This window comes from Lontra canadensis, unplaced genomic scaffold (assembly GCF_010015895.1).
Source record: "Lontra canadensis isolate GAN:19392208 unplaced genomic scaffold, GSC_riverotter_1.0 scaffold10, whole genome shotgun sequence".
In the NCBI taxonomy this organism is placed as follows: Eukaryota; Metazoa; Chordata; class Mammalia; order Carnivora; family Mustelidae; genus Lontra; species Lontra canadensis.
In genome coordinates, this window is record NW_022631004.1 from 15727901 (window position 1) to 15745509 (window position 17609).

The following is a 17609-nucleotide window of genomic DNA, read 5'->3' on the forward strand; positions in this document are numbered from 1 at the left end:
AAAAAAAAAAAAAAAAACCACCAGGATAAGAAAGAGAGAGGTCAGAAGAAGAAGCTGGTAAGTGCAAAAGAGAAGAAATCAGACATTCTTTTAGCAGCTGCTGGGTTTACAATGGCGTTGGGATACAGAAACCGACAGGATTTTTTTTTTTTTTTTTTTTTTTGACAGAGAGAGATCACAAGTAGGCAGAGAGGCAGTCAGAGAGAGAGGAGGAAGCAGACTCCCTGCTGAACAGAGAACCCGATGCAGGGCTTGATCCCAGGACCCTGAGATCATGACCTGAGCTGAAGGCAGAGGCTTAACCCACTGAGCCACTCAGGCGCCCCCGACAGGATTTTCTTAATGAAACCACAAATCTACCACTTCTGCCTTTATTCCATCAACCAGCCTCTGGCCCCTTCTCTCGTCTCCCTGTTCCAGGACCAGAGTCTGGACCTTGCCTCAGAATGCCCAGCTCCCAGAGGATCCTGGCAGCACAGCCTCACAGGGGGAAGCAAAATTTGGTGTCATGGTTCATTTCCATGCAGTAGGAGTGTCTTTTCTCTTGTTGGATCCAAAAGGAAAAGTAGCTGACTGCTCATCTCTTACCTAATCTAAATTGTGTAGAGAGGCAGATTTCTTATCTTTCCCTTTCCTTTCTTCTGACCCTAGGTACTTTAGGGCCTCCCAGTTCCCACGATGGCTTCTATGCCATCAGGATGCTCTAGACAGTCTGCAGGCACTCAGGCTGGACAGCCGAAGTCCGGCTTCCTACTGAGCAGCCCAAACTCTTACTGAAGGGGCAAAAGCCTACGTGGAATAAGACTGTGCACTTAGAAGGTTAGCCTGAGTTCACAGCACCAAATAACTGCATTTTGGCAAAGGGCACCACTATAACCAATTACACCTTGCAACTGCCTTTGGGAGAAAAGAGCAAGAAGCGATTAACTCTGCTGAATTAGGGAGCGGCAGTGGGATTTGAGAAAAGACACAGAGGCCAGGCGATTAAGTAGGACATGGTAGGAGATATGGGTAAACAGATGGGAAGATAATTAGGGATAAACTAAAGGAATGTTACTTTTTACCCTGCAAACACTGGGGAGTCACTGGGGGCTTAGAGCCAGGGACAGCCACAATGAGTGACAGGTTTAAGGAAGACAATGTGAGAGGCCAACGGAAGAGAATGAGGGAGGACATCTGGGGGGCTGGGGCAAGGCCACTAGATGAGATGAGGTCCTGAACCACAGGCCTTCCAGACTCTCCTGGAGCAGGAAAGTAGGTCCCCTCAACTCGCATGACACATCACTTCTCCACTCTCTCACAGCACCTGTGGGAATCTTCATTCCTCCACTCTGCTGGCAGCTCAGTAGACAGTGATAGTAGAGTTATTTTCCAGCAAGTATCTCACTCTACCTTACAGTCCTTGAATACAGGGGCTGCTGTCTTTTTTTTTTTTAATATATGATTTTATTTTGACATCTTAATTTTATTTTTTCAGGTTCTAAGATTCATTGTTTATGTACCACACCCACTGCTCCATGCAATACGTGCCCTCCTTAATACCCACCACCAGGCTCACCCATCCCCCCACACCCTTCCCCTCTAAAACCCTCAGCTTGTTTCTCAGAATCCACAGTCTCTCATCATCTTTCTTTTTGTATTTACTTTCTCCCATAGTATCTAAAGTCCCCCACAAACGGAAAGGTGTTCACAGCATACTCCTTCGTAAAGGCAGAAAAAAAGGTCTCTTAAGCTCAAACTCCAAAATACTTACATTCTTCAGTTAGATCGTCTCTAAAACAGACCAGATTGGGGTGAAACATTCCACTTTAAAGCATAAACACGTAAAATCCTACCAAGAGTGGAACGTAACCACCTACGAAGGAACCTCTTCTAAGATGAGAGGACTCTTGCCCTCCTGAACAGAGCACGGAAACATAACCTAACACTTTCCCCCAGGACTCAGGGGAATTAGAAAACTCCAGTCAATGCTTAAAAAAAGTATCTGCTGCCTTGAGTGAAGGGATGGGCCTATGACACTGTGGCATCAGTGAACCCATGGGCTTCCAGGCCCCCAGGGCCCCACATCATGGTTCTGGGCCATCACACTAACACCTCAGGTCTCCCTCAAGGTTTCGCCGCACAATGACCACTTCTTCATGCAGCGACACACCTGCCTCATTAACAGGCCCATCCCGAGTCCACCACTCAGAGGAAGGGGGAAGCAGGACACTGACTGATGACATATACCTGAAATGGCTAAACCCAGTGTTGCAAAGAAGAGGGGACTGGGTCTGAATGGGTCCTGAGCAAAGTCAGGTACTCACAGCACACCTCCTTCTCTGGCTCCCATGCTAGTAGCTCTGGGCGGCTCCCTCTGTGGGAACAGGTGGTGGCAGCTGCCAAAGGCCAGCTCTGGCCAAGTGAGCCTCAGGTGGATACTTCTCCAACCAAGCACTCTGAAAGGTGCAGGCTAAAGGGGGCAGGGTACTGGCATACAAGACCAGCTCTGTATTGATTTTTACTGAAGCTAGGTGACAAGCACACAGGGATTCACTGTTGTCATCTCTCTACTTTGAAGTATTTCAAATTTTTCCATAACGCTGTCCTACATGAAGGAAATAACCAGGACTCTGATTCACTGTACAAATTCAGTTCAACAAAGACTTAGGTCTCCCAGCGTACAAGGCATCGCAACAGGTTCTATGAAGAATGCAAGGATCACAACGTCACAGACTTTGCTCTCAGCAGACTGGCAAGGACATGTATGCAAATAACCAAAACATCAAGGAAAACAAAAGATACTAGAATGAAAGCTTCAAACGCAAAGAAGATTCAGAAGAAGGGATGATAAATGAAACAGGCCTAGAATATCCTCCCAGGAGTGATCTGACTTTGAGACACGGCTTGAAGACTGAGCAGCCTTTCCCAGGGCAGAGGGACACTTCCAACATGAAGAACGACATGGCAAAGGCATGGTGCTCTTTGCGCCTGATGTGTTCCCTCTACAGCCACCTCTGGCCCCAGAATAGCTACTCAATCTGCCAGGACGTCTCGGGGAAGAGAGAATGATCTAGAGTGGCCTGCACGGGGCAGAGGGAAGCAGGTTAGGGTCACGTGCAGGAGGTCTTGTGAGCTTATGGTTGATTTTCACCCGCAGTCCAGCTATGAAAGGTAAATGAATGACTGGTGGTAAGAGCTATGCTTGGAGAAGATTAACCCTTAAATAGGGTAGATACGAAACTTGGAGAGACCAATGAAGGAGTTGCATCATGGGTTTGCTGGAGAACTACTGAGATCCTAAACTTGGATGGAAAGAGGAAACAGAAGTGAAAAGTTAGAGCTATGAAGGGAGACTATGGAACACTTGGAAACAACTGGCTGGGGAGGCTGTGGAAACAGTCAAAGATGATGCCCGGGAAGGATGGATGACAGGGAGAAGGGTCATGGTGGTGGTAGCAGAACCCATGTCCATGCACGTGTGCGCCTGTGTGCGGGCCCACGTGCAAGGGCGCGGGGACCCAGCCTTGTATGTTGGGCAATGGCCTGTGATGAATTCAGGAGCTTCATTAAGGATACCAAAAATACCTACAAAGTGTACTGAAATCTCAAGTGTGCCATTTGTCCTTCACACCTAAGAGCTCAAATTTCCAAATGTGTATTGTTTGCATTTTAATGCTCTTTTACACATCCCTGGTGCAGGCAGTTGCCTCCTATTCCAGGAGCTCAAAACATTTCAGATCATAAGTTCATTAATCCTTACGACACATCTGGCAACTATTAATAAAAAAGACTGCGAAGTCTTCTGCAGCTATAAATTTAAGGAGAAGTCCCAGGAGGCAAGTGGATAGAAGTATAATTATCTACATCTCGCACTACAGACACCGAGGCTCGCAGACATTCACCCAGTGGTGACATACATTCAGGCTGCCCGGTGAGCCAGTCACAGAGACGGAAAAGGACCGACCCCCAAGCACCAGCTGAACGTGCAGTTGCGCTGTCCGCTGAGCACCACTGAAGCTTAGCAGATGAGTGGGTTCCAAGCAAGAGAGCTGCTCCGAAGTATTTCAGGGAAAAGATGAGGGTCACATCTTGTATCACAGCCCGCCATTTTTTAACTCTGGTTTTCACATACCACATGAATGAAGAAATCAGGGCAGATCAGCTCAGAATTTCAACCAGGCATCTGAGTTACTGGGAGACCCCTCTGCCTCAAAGCATAGAGTTTTAACACCTTGGCAAGATGTAAAGACCCTCAGCTCCCTGTGAGGCTGCACTCGTGCCTCGATTGTGGTGCTTACCCCACTCTGAACTGACCACACTGCTTGGCTGGAGCCTTCCTTGAGCCCTTCCTTTTCCCTAGGGAATCAGGGGCTACCTGGTGAGCACCCATGCGCATCGGTCCCAGCTCGGGCACGATCTCCTCTTCCCGAAAATGCCTTCACCACGCCAGTCCCAGACATACACATATTACGGCATCTGTAATGTCACCCTATTTAGCTCTCCGAAGGGTAGGGATTATGGCTCATTCATCTCTGTATTCCCGTACAGAAAAGAATAACTTCATGTTTGTTCATATTGAATAAATGCATACGTAAATGAACAAGCTAATTACTTAAGTGACATGACAAAGGCCAAATTTTACATTTACAGACAATTCAGAAAAAGAATAGACATTCTTGGGACACCTGGGTGTCTCAGTTGGTTAAGTGTCTGCCTTCAGCTCAGGTCATGATCCTGGGATCCTGGGATCCAGTCTGGCATCAGGCTCCTTGCTCAGCTCTGCCTGCCACGCCCCCTGCTTGTGCTCTCCCTCTCCCTCTCTCTCTCTCCCTCTCTCTCTCTGGCAAATAAATAAATGAAATCTTAAAATAAAAAATAAAAGAATAGACATTCTGAAATTTGGGCACTGGGGTGGGTAGAAGGGAGAAGAAATATTTTAAAGCAAAAAATAATCACCGCATTCCAAAACACTGAATTTCTGATGCATTCTTTCTTGTTTGAAAAATGAATCTTTCCTAATCATCACCCCTTACACTGAGTTTGATAAACCCTCAAATGTCATCTTCCAATAGTTCCTAAGCAAGTATGATCCTCAAGATTTTTTTTTTAAGATTTTATTTTTTTAAGTAATCTCTACACCCAACGTGGGGCTCAAACTTACAACCCCGAGATCAAGAGTCACACATTCTATCAACTGAGACAGCTAGGCAGCTCCCCCTTTCTTAAAAATTCTAACCAAGCAAAAGAATATGAGATGTACGATTTACCTTTGCTATAAATAACCAGTAGACAACCTTTGGTTTTCATGCCGCTGAAGTGAGAAAAATACAATAGACAAAACCAATCTGAGGGAGCGCATATAAACAAAATACTTCCTAATCTCCAAATATGTACTGATAAAAGTAATAAACAATAGACAGGGCCACCTGGGTGGCTCAGGCAGTTCAGCGTCTGCCTCCGGCTCAGGTCATGATCCCGGGGTCCTGGGATCGAGCCCCACATCAGGCTCTCTGCTCGGCAGGAAGCCTGATTTTCCCTCCCCACCCCACTACTTGTGTTCCCTCTCTCACTGTCTCTCTGTCAAATAAATAAATCTTAAAAAAAAAAAAAAAGTAAAAAACAATGGACGAAAACAGACATGTACAATTACCTAAAGATCAAGACTCAGCAATAACTTAATATAAACGTACTTTCTAAAGGTTATGTTAATCAGAGGCAGGGTGGTTGGGCTGCAAGAAGGGGCACTGTGATGTCACAGGAGGAAAGCGGAGGGAAGCACCCGCGCTGGTCCGGAGACAGACACGTCAGCTGCCTGCAGGATCTGGTTCCCGCAGGTGGTCCCCACTCACAGAGCAGGCTCAGGATTTACACTCTGGCTTTCCAGGGTGATCTGGTGAAGAGTGTGTGAGCCGTAACAACACCAGCACTTTTGTCCACCTGCCTGGCAATTATATGTCTTATTTTAAATGAGTAACTCAGCATTCTACCCGACCCATCAGTCGTTCGTTTGTGCAGCCCTGATCACCTCAGGGGCTGCATATCTGGAAGGTGGTAATCCAGCCCACGTGCATTCGCTAAGCAAAGCCACCCAGAGAGGATGACAGGTGGCCACCAGCTGGTCCCTGCCAGACACACTTTTACCCTACCTGGCACATGCCCCTTTTGATTGGTGACATCAAAGTATCAATGCAGGCATGGGAAGGTGACAATTTTTCTGCCCAATATTACAATGCCTCATGAAGTTTTTATATACACTTGAATAGATTCTTTTGGTTTTATCCTCTTCAAATCTACCCTCCAAACTGCAGTCACAAGAGCTTTCTAAAATACAAAAAAAGCAGTCAGTGATTCTCCATTGCCCATAGATAATTTTTCTTAAAATATTTTATTTTTTTGAGATAGAGAGAGAGAGATGTCAAGCAGGGGGAGGGGCAGAGGAAGAGTACAGTGTGATGGGAAGCAGACTTCCCACCAAGCAAGGAGCCCAACCTGGGCTGAGTCCCAGGACCCCAAGATTGTGACCCACCTGGAAGTCAGATGCTCAACCCAGTGAGCCACCCAGGTACCCCCACAGATAATTATTTTTAGAAAGGAATGGGCAAGAAATAAAATACATATAGGTCCTACTCAGTATATTTCCATGTCTTGACAAGTCCCTCCTTCAAATACTTTAGATTCATTCATTCTATATATATAACCACTGGTAATATTTTTTTAAAGATTTTATTTATTTATTTGACAGACAGAGATCACAAGTAGTCAGAGAGGCAGGCAGAGAGAGAGGAGGAGGCAGGCTCCCTGCTGAGCTGAGAGCCTGATGTGGGGCTCGATCCCAGGACCCTGGGAACATGACCTGAGCTGAAGGCAGAGGCTTTAACCCACTGAGCCACCCAGGTGCCCCCACTGGTAATATTTTTAATCGGATCCAGTGAAATCGCTTAATATCACAACTGTGCATTCAACTTTACTTCTTGAGTGTTCATCTCAGTATGCCATTCAGTAGGCTCTGTAACCTTAGATGAGGTGCTTTATCTACCTGAATCTCATTTTCCTCAATGTCAGAGTATCTAGAGTCACCCTCTAACTCTGTGCTGACCAATGTGGTGGCCACCAGCCCCATGTAGCTACTTAGCACTCGAAATGAAGCTAGTGTGACTGAGGAAGTAAACTTTTAAGTTTACTTAATTTTAATGAATAATATGTAAATTTAAAAATTAAAGTGCCTTTAAGTATGTTTGGAACACTTGGGCACAGGGATCTATTTTTTTTCAACTGCCAAAGGCAGATCAAGGATTTCTGACAAAAATTTAGCATCCGAACTGAGATGTACTAGAAATATAAACTACAAACCTGATTTCAAGAACTTCACAGGGGGGCTCAGTGGGTTAAGCCTCTGCCTTCAGCTCAGGTCATGATCTCAGGGTCCTGGGATTGAGCCCTGTATCGGGCTCTCTGCTCAGTGGGGAGCCTGCTTCCCCCCTTTCTCTCTCTGCCTGCCTCTCTGCCTACCTGTGATCTCTGTCAAATAAATAAATAAAATCTTAAAAAAAAAAAAAAGAATTTCACAGGAAAAAAACAAGAAGGAAATAACTCAGTAATTTTTTGATTGATTACAGACTGAGATGACAACATTATGACTATACTAAGTAAATTGTATTACTAAAATCAATTTGACCTATTTCACTTTTTTTAAATATGCCTACCAGAAAATTTAAGACATCGCGTATGACTCACAAATTTCTATTGGACGGCACTGATCTAACTCAGCACCACTGCTGAGCTAATGCATATAAAATGCCTGGCACACAGTAAGCACTCAGCACATTTGTAAAATAGCATGCTCTTCCCCATCACTGGAGCCGTTGGTGTCTTCCAAGATATTTCTAGCTTGGTTTACTATAAAAGCCCAACTTAAATAATCAACAATTATATCTGATATAAAATATACATTGAAAGATTCTCCTTGTGTTTATCAGCCCCAAAGCCATTCAAGGATATGGCTTTTCTTTGGCCATTTTCTGTGGTCATTTTCTTTCAAATGAAGAAACTTAGACATTAATTTACTCATCCACAAACATGTATCAGGCGCCTGCTATATTCCAAAGACTATACCAGGAACTGGGAATACAGTGAGAGCAAAACCACACATAGAGTTCCTGTGTGCCTCAGAAATAGGCACTCGGGGTCTAATATCTGATATTCCTATTTAACCTAATTATTTAAAAAACCTGAAAGGCCTATTTCTTCAATCAACAAGTAAACTATCTTATCAGTGGGTAAAAGTGAATAAGACAATCAAAATAGACTTATTTCACTATATTATTTATATATACGTTAATTCAACTTATTTGAGGTAGTATATATAGAAAATTTCAAATACTCATGTTTCTGGAGTTCTCAGAAAAGATACAGTTTATTTTTATAGAATCTAGTTTACTTTTTAAACTTCCACATGATAATTGTTAACAGTTACTTAAATATTTATGTGAAAAAAATTTATGGGGTGCCTGGGTGGCTCAGTTGGTTAAGTGTCTGCCTTCAGCTCAGGTCACGATCCCGGGGTCCTGGGATGGAGCCCTACATCAGGCTCCCTGCTTGGTGGGGAGTCTGCTTCTTCCACTTCCTCTGACCCTCCCTCATGCCCTCTCTCCCCCTTGCTTGCTCTTTCCCAAGTAAATTAATAAAATCTTTTAAAAAAACCTTATTTATTTTATTTTTTATATTTTTTATATTTTATTTGCTTATTTGAAAGTGGAGGGAGAGAAAAGCAGACTCCCCACGGAGCAGGGAGCCCAACTCTGGGCTTGATCCCAGGACCTTGAGATCATGACCTAAGCCAAAGGGAAATGCTTAACAGACTGAGCCACCCAGCTGCCCCCAAAAAACTTATATATTTTTTAAAGGCTATAATTTCACTTCACTTCACTCAAAATAATAGTTATTAGGTTTTCAAATATCTATGAAAGACAAAGGATGTTTACTTAAAAGCCAGAATATTTGCTAATCTTAAAAATTTTAGGGGCACCTGAGTGACTCAATCCAACCCTTGGTTTTGGCTCGGGTCATGATCTCAGGGTCCTGAGATTGAGCCCCATGTCGGGCTCCGTGCTGAGCATGAGGTCTGCTTGGGAGTCTCTCTCTCCCTCTCGCCGCCCGCTCCCAACCTGTGCATTCTCTCTTAAAAAAACATTTTTTTTCTTTTTTTTAAAACAGGGCCTGGGGCGCCTGGTGGCTCAGTTGGTTAAGTGTCTGCCTTTGGCTCAGGTCATGATCCCAGGGTCCTGGGACTGAGCCCTGCATCAGGCTCCCTGCTCGGCGGGAAGGCTGCTTTCTCCCTCTCCCTCTGTCTGCTGCTCCCCCTGCTTGTGCTCTCTCTTTCTGTCATATAGATGGATAAAATCTTTAAAAATAAATAAAATAAAATAGGGCCTAGATCTAGACTGTTACCTGTTTGGTATACCAGGTAAGCTAAGAATGGTTTTTACATTTCCAAAACACTAAAAGAATACCTTGTGACATGAAAAAATGCTATGAAATTCAAATTTGGGGGTTATAAATGTAAAATTTTCTTAAAACATGTCCGTACTCATTTACTATTAAGTATTGTCTATGGCTAGTTTTGACAGGCCTGCAAAGCCTAAAATAATACTATATGGCACTTAACAAAAACAGTTTGGCCAATGTCTCCTCTAGAGCCTCAATCAAAAGCATACAATGACAATTTCTGTAAAAAACGACCAGCAGACTAAGGTCTCTTCAATCAACTTCTGCACTGCCTCAGAAACTCTCATTTTTGTTATTTTTCAGATCAAGACCATACCTTATTGTGAAGAGAATCTTGTCAATCAATATCTGTCAACACAGTATCCATACATTTCTGGGACAAAGAGAGATGGCAAAACATGATTTTGGAAAACTAACAGTAGTAAAAGTACCTAAGAATTCATCCTAAAGCAAATGAATGGAAATCATCTGCCTTGAATTGAAAAAAAAAAATTTTAAAGTCTGTACTCCAGAAAGCCTGTGCAAATTTACCTTTGTTAACTCAGGAACAAGTGAATGTAGCATAACATATCCAAATATATTTATTACGTGTGCTCCTTACTAAATTACAGGGGGTAAATGCTCATATCCATACTCTTTAAGGAACCCAAACATTAACACTGAAGGCTGGAAGACAAGACATAAACCCTTTTTTCTTATTTTGTTAGTTATGGTGACAAACCCTTGGTGATGATGACACAAGGATAAGCATTTATATGCTTCGTTTTATCAAGAGAGTCCAAGTCTGAGCAGCCCTACAACAGAATCTTGTGCACAAGGGAAGAACTAGTAGTTGGTGTGTTTTTTCTCCATTTTATAATATGGAAGGATCACTCGCATGAAAGATGGAATCACCGACTACACAGGCATCTTTTCAATCAGCATTTGAGATGTGCAAGGTGCTGCTCTTTCCCCTCAAGGCTCTGTCCTTCCTCCACGGTGGAAGCAATATTGAAAATGGAGAAAAATATCCCTGTGGTTGACAAGACAATCCCAAGCAAAGTGCAGGACACTGGAGAGGGACAGCCGTACAACAAAGATAGGCCAGAAATATGACCGTGCTTTTGATGGTGGAAAGTAAATCTGAGTATTAACTCTTTAATTCTCCAGATAACCAAAGACACCATCTGGAGCCCCAAAGTTTGAAGTACATAAATAGCTTCATCTGAACACAAACTTCTAGATACATGAAAAAAGCTATTATGCCAAATTAATTCAATCTAACTAATTAGAGAGCAGGAAGTTCTTTCAATTATTTTATGTGCTGTCTGAGAAACACACTTGAATATGAGTACAGATTTCATTAATTGCAGTTCATTATTTTCCAGATTAGTTACTAAACTTGCATCAGAAGGTCAAAGACAGCAATTTTGTCAGCTGCCACCTCTTTCACTGCAGTATCTTTGCATTTCTGGAATTCAGAAGTTGATTACAAACAAAAAACAATCTCCATAAAAATGAGAAACATAAATCTTTATGAATATGTTCAAACTAAAACATTCTGTAAAATATAAGAATCTTTGTTTTTAAATCTTAAGAATAAACTGCTAACTTCTACCCTACAAGGAAAGATCCACAGAGATCTTTCCAAATATTGAAATAGAAAGCCAAAAAATAACAGCAGCTTGATCTGAAAACCTGCTGACTCCAAAGAACAAGTTAATAAACATTCATCTCTTCGTTAGAGTCTCACCATGGTTATATGTTTGTATCTCTCCATGAGGGAGGGTATCGAACACTCTTGTTTGAAAATGTCAAGGACACACTGATTAAAAGTACTTTTTTGAGAATAATCCTTCCTTCATTACACAACTTCTGCCTCTCTTCTAACAGTGAAAACATAGCAATGAGTGCTAGGAACAGGACCTATCCCAGGACTATTTTTACATTCTCAAAATCTTATTTTTTATAAAAACAGAAGTGACACAAATACCAGTGTTTTGTTTTGCTTTTTTTTTTAAGAGAGCACCCTGCTATCTCTAAATCATCCTACTTATTCACAGCTGCTACCATTCTCTTTGTTAATTTCATATCTGTCATTCTACACGCCTTCCACCCCCTGCCGTAGCCAGCCGCCCTTACACGGTTCTCCCCGCCTTGGTGCTGCCATCCCTTGAATGCTTATACAGTCAGCTCTCTTAGTCATTGTTTGGTCAGGCTATAAATAACTCCTCTAATCCTTCCTCATAAATCATTTCTGACGTTATCCCCTGAAATAAATCCAATGGGTCAATGGATTTCCCGTAGAAATATATCCAGAACCAAGTGCAGTAATCTAAGTGTGGTCTAGTGACAGCAAGGGCGGTGTTCAGAGAGTCTGTGGGGGTTTCTTCGTTATTGTGACTATTTCACAGAAGACTTTAGGCCTCCAAACTGAACTGGGACAGAAATATAAAAGAGGAAGAAGTTTTAATATCATTCATCATAGTTTGGTGGGAAATGGAGAGAAACAGCTTTACAAATGATAAAAAGATTAAGTTGGGAGCAGGGTAGAAAGAAAAGAATGTGCTATCATTCATGGTCTCTTTGGTTATCATGTACTGTATCTGTTGATTTTTAAACCATTTTGGGGTTCTTGTTTTTGTTTTCTGTCAATCATACATTATATGTCTTCAGCAAGGTTACTATCTATTTGTTATCTCTAAGTTTTATGCATTATTAATGTCATATTTATTCTTTCCCTTACTGTAGAATGATCCAGATTCCTTTTAGGCATTGCACTGATTTCTATTTTTCCTGGGTTCTGTCTTTGATGTTACTCTATAACACGGTTTTTTAATCTGGTATTGGTTATTTAATAAATGAAATGAGTGCACTAACAAAGCACTAGCAGCAAATGAAACACAATCAAAAAGAGACAGCAAGCTTCACAGCACCTGCATATCTCTGTAGGCTACTGGTTAAGTCACACCATGAGACACCTCACACGGAGCTACGGCAAAGTCAGGCAGAAAATGGAGGAGTCTAAGAATGCTGGTCAGCATGAATGTGTTTTAGGCTTCCAAGACTGGTGACACAAAGGCCACAGGCAGAGTGTCCCTTTATTTCCATAATGTATCTAACAAGGTCTCCCATGATCTCTTTGATAGAAAGAGGAAGAAATGTGGGCTGGGGGTGGCAGTAACTCAATGTGCAGAGCTGAAACACTGATCTGTCACCCTGGGCCCTGAGCAGTGATCTTGAATTGCCTACGTCAGGGTCCTCTCTCAGGCCCTCTAATGTTCAACATTTTGTTTATGAGTCAAGTGCAGACAGAATATGCCCCTGAAAAGTTTGCAGATGATAGCTAGAACACATGTATTTTTTTAAATAATTACTCAAGAAATATCTTGACATTCTAGGAGCACTAAAACAAAACTAAGATGAAAAATTTTAGAAATCAATCTAAAGTTCCTTATTTAAGTATTTTTACAGAAAACATAATAATAAATGAACTGCATTGCCAAGAATGTAAACAAACAAGGAAATAAAAAGGGCATACTAACTGACCAGAGGCCCAAAAAGCTAATAATGGCCTTTACAAAAAAGTACAATAATGTGCTACTTTGGTACAAGTATGTTATTTAGAAGAGGAAGATGATAACTGTACCATTTTCAAGCATGGGCTTGGAAATACTTCTGGGCTCCCCACTTGAAGCAAGACCTGGACAAGACAACTAAAGAATGATGAGGTATTTAGTATCTGAGATACAGTGGGCAAAGCTATAGCTGTTAAGTCTAGAAAACCTCCTCCTTAAACGTTGGGTCAAAATGCGGGGGAAAAAAAGAGAGAAGAAAATCTCCTCTTCCACTCCCTCTAACTCCTGGGTAACAGCAGGAGAAACTCTGAGGCAAAGACTGGTTGGAAATAAACTGATCTTTTTCCTGGAGGACTTGGGAGTTCCACAGAGAGAGGCAGGGCAGATCGTCAAAAAAAATAAGACCCTCTACTTTAGGTATCAAATCTGATTTCCAAGTGAATGGGATGGCATTACAGTAAAGACAACTACTTTAAAAGCTGGGGGTACTAAAAAAGTCTAACGAATACAGCACTGTTCTTATGCTGTTATTTTGAAATCCCGCTGGCATTACAGTGCTTTTTTTCCAAGGATGAAACACCATTCAGATGGCAACAACTTAAAGCACAAAGTGGCCCATAGTAAAGGAACCTCTATCTGACAATGTCATTTAAAATTACAATTTATTGTTCTTAGAACTTTAGCAGAGATAGTCAACAAAACTGAGATGAACATAAGCATCTTTGATCAACTAAATCCTACTGATAAACTTAAGTTTTCCCCCTATTTAGGAATAGTTCTTTAGTGGAACTTCCATCAATCTAGGAAAGAAAGTTCATAATTATGTCTTGATATCACAAGTCTCCACTCAGATCTGATTCTCTCCCCTGTAAACTGTGAACATAGTTCTTTATACCACTGGATGACACTGATACAAACTACCTAATATTATAATCTGAGTATATGTCGATGATCAACCAATTTGACATTTCATATCAACCATGTCCCTGCCTTCAAGGATTATATTCTTGGTTATATTAGAGAGGAGCTAATCAATAAATATATAAATATAACAATAACATCCAACTGAAAAGATTAAATATGGGAATAATGTACTGATGTAGAAGCAGTTGTTTTAGGTTAACTGGTTGAGGCCACTCTAAATGCAAACGTACTTCCTTAGAGTGGCCGATCTTAACCATTCTAATAGCAGACCACCCTACTAGAGACCGGGTAGCCGTGCAAAGACATTGGGAAACAGTATTCCAAGTAGAAGGAAAGGCAAACGCAAAACATTCTTCAGACAAAAATGAATTTCATGTGTTCATGAGGTAAGAAAGAAAGAGGGGCACCTGGGTGGCTCAGTCGGTTGATCAGCTGCTTTCAGCTCAGGTCATAATCCCAGGGTGCTGAGATGAGTCCCACATCAGGCTCCCTGTTCAGTGGGGAGCCTGCTTCTCCTCCTCCCTCTGTCCCTCCCTGCCCCCTACTCATATGCTTACGCACTCTCTCTCTCTCTCAAATAAGGAAGGAAGGAAGGAAGGAAGGAAAAGGCCAACATGGCTTAGTGTTGTGAACAAAGAGGAAATAAAAGGCATAAAGATTAAAGGTCAGAGGACCGGATCATATAGAACACTATAAGGCACAGTAAGGAATTTAGATTTTATTCAGTGAGAAGCAGTTGAAGATTTCAAGCCATGAACTGAACTAAGACTCTGGAAGGGCACTTTGGCTACTTCGTGATTAAAAAACATTAAAAGGCAAAAAGTGTCAGACCCGTATGTAGGCTGCTGTAATCATCTGGGCAATAGACCAGAGTGGGATGAAAGACTAAGGAAAAACGGAGATAACCGGGAGTCACTGGACTGGAAGTGGTACCTGTGAATCTTACTGGTGGACTCTGTGAGGTATGAGCAACTGGGCAGATAGCTGTGCTACAAACCAAGATGGGCATGTATGTTTTTTTCAAAGATTTTATTTATTTATTTGAGAGAGAGCAAGAGAGAGAGCACAAGCAAGGGGAGGGGCAAAAGGAGAGGGAGAAGCAGAATCCCTGCTGAGCAGGGAGCCTGATAAGGGACTGGATCCAAGGACTCTGAGATCATGATCTGAGCCAAAGGCAGAGGCCTAACTGACTGGGCCACCCAGGCTCCCAACAGGCATATATTTTTAAGCATTTTGTGCGCTGGGGGTAAAGAGACTGATGAGCTAAAACCAACAGTAATGTTCTGCACGGGTAAAATGTGAATGCCTAATTGATTTGCAAGTGGAAAAGCTTAATGGGGATTTAGCTGCATGAGCTCAGGGCCAGAGTCTGGACTGGAGATAGAAATATGAACACTATCAATGCAGAAATAGTTAAAGCCATGGAACCAAATGGGATGACCCATGGAGAGAGGGCCCAGGATGGAGCTCTGGGGCACCCGAATGTTAGCAGCCTGATGGAATAAATGGTCACAGAAAAGGCAAGTGAGAAGGATTTGAGCGGTCAGCAGGAGGAGACCAAGCAAATGTCGCCACACTGACGCCTAGAGATGAAAGTGTTTCAAGTACGATGTCAAGTCAGAGGAGGACACTGGAATGGTGAAGGCAAGATGCAGGTCCCTGGTGACCTTCAGAGAAGGCCCTTCAGTGGAGTGCGGGTTTCACAAACCAAATGGACCATTTAGCTTCACCACTGGGTGTCTTCATTAAAACCAGTTTTGTATTTATATTTTCATCTATTTATAAAATATAAAATATCTAGGGCAACTTTTTCCAGTATCTTTGGTCATATATGCTCAAAAAAAGTAAACCAAATGGACAAAATATTACACAAGAGATCTTCAAACTCATCTCAAGATTGCCCTTCCTAAACTGAACATTACAAAATGCAGTTATCTGCCATCACTATATTTATTTCTAACACGTGATTGTTCCTCCTCTATATCCAGAAGAACCAATCATTTACTGGCAAAACAGTAAAAACAATTTATTGTAGCAGGTGTTCTGACCTGCCATATCAAAAACTCAAAGTAGTTTTTAAAAACTAACTGTAACTATAGCAGTCTGATTCAATAACTTCTGATGCCACGCCAATTTCCTTTAACTTCTAGAACACTGTCTTCAGCAAACAGCAACTGAAAAAGGGTGGTTATCCAACTTTACATTTTGCTCGAGTCCCCTTGGGTACTTATAAATACAGGTTATAAAGGTACCCCAGACGGGGTCTGGGTTATGAGGTCAGGCTGTTACTGCTGCTTTTATTTTTTTTTTTTTAAGATTTTATTTATTTATTTGACAGACAGAGATCACAAGTAGGCAGAGAAAGAGGAAGGGAAGCAGGCTCATTGCTTCGCAGAGAGCCCTATGCGGGGCTCAATCCCAGGACCCTGGGATCATGACCTGAGCCGAAGGCAGAGGCTTTAACCCGCTGAGCCACCCAGGCGCCCCTACTGTTGCTTTTATTTTATTTTATTTTTTTTTTCTTTAAAGATTTTATTTATTTATTTGACAGAGAGAGATCACAAGTAGATGGAGAGGCAGGCAGAGAGAGGGGGTGGGGGGAAGCAGGCTCCCTGCTGAGCAGAGAGCCCGATGCGGGACTCGATCCCAGGATCCTGAGATCATGACCTGAGCTGAAGGCAGCGGCTTAACCCACTGAGCCACCCAGGCGCCCCCTACTGTTGCTTTTAAAGTCACCTTCTTAAAAATCTACCATGGAAATTCTGACAGAGTCCCCATGCATCATACATTACAAAACAATGACATGGAAGTTTAAGACAGAGTAATATACGCAACAGCAAATCCTTGGAAAAACCATTTTTGCCTAAACCCCAACCAAGTATTAGACTTGCTATTTCTTGTAGGTCTCGTAGTCATAGATTCTTTGGTAACTGTCAAGCACTCCTTATGTACTTAGTTAAATTTAGTTCAAACATCCAAAATGGTGATGTTTATTTGTTTCATACAGTATGTGTACATGTCTGCTTAAGTACATTTTTTAGATAATGCTAAATTTAAAAAAATCATGTTATCTGTAGAGCAGCCTTACAAAACTAATACCACTATCCCTGAATATGCATTCACAAACTCAGATAATTCCTTTAAATAGTTAACGTCTCGGACAAGGACTTACCCGCATTTCTGCAATTATGAATGCTTTACGTGAATGTGGATAAGCTGATGTCAAAAGACCTATTTCAACAACAGCACTTGCACTGTATGTGTTTTTTAAGGAGAATAAGTAAATCCTCATTTATCATTTTCTGCTGAATTCACACCTATATAAGACTGGAAATTACATTTCCAACAGGCTTCCCATTCACCATTGCATAAGAGCAGTTTCCTGATTATGTGGAAAATCCTTTAAAATTTTTCTCTAAAACTTATCTAAAGGCTGGATAGAGAGTTTTAAGAAAAGGGGGAAATAAAGACAAGTGATCACTTTTAATATTTTAAATGAAGGAACGGGTAAACCACAGCAGAGGAAAAAGAAGTGGAGAGGGAAGGACAGTGATGATATAAAATTGTTTGAAATAAGAAATGAAATCAAGAATTAAAAATAGAATTACATTTTCTGTTTGGCAATACACAAACAACACTAAG

The 17609-nt window shown here is 41.8% G+C and overlaps 1 protein-coding gene across 3 annotated transcripts in view; it reads right to left on the bottom strand.

Annotated features, from left to right (window-relative positions):
- Positions 1 to 17609, bottom strand: part of KIF13B (kinesin family member 13B) — a 196123-nt gene that overhangs the window by 9506 nt on the left and 169008 nt on the right. Inside the window, exon 39 of one of the 3 annotated variants that reach the window (XM_032855720.1) lies at positions 11871 to 11903. The exons of the other annotated variants lie outside the window; for them this stretch is intronic. Within the exon in view, the coding sequence (XP_032711611.1) occupies positions 11886 to 11903 (18 nt within the window). The 3' untranslated portion in view covers positions 11871 to 11885. Of the gene's footprint in view, positions 1 to 11870; positions 11904 to 17609 lie in introns of those variants that run through there. 3 annotated transcript variants of the gene reach the window in all.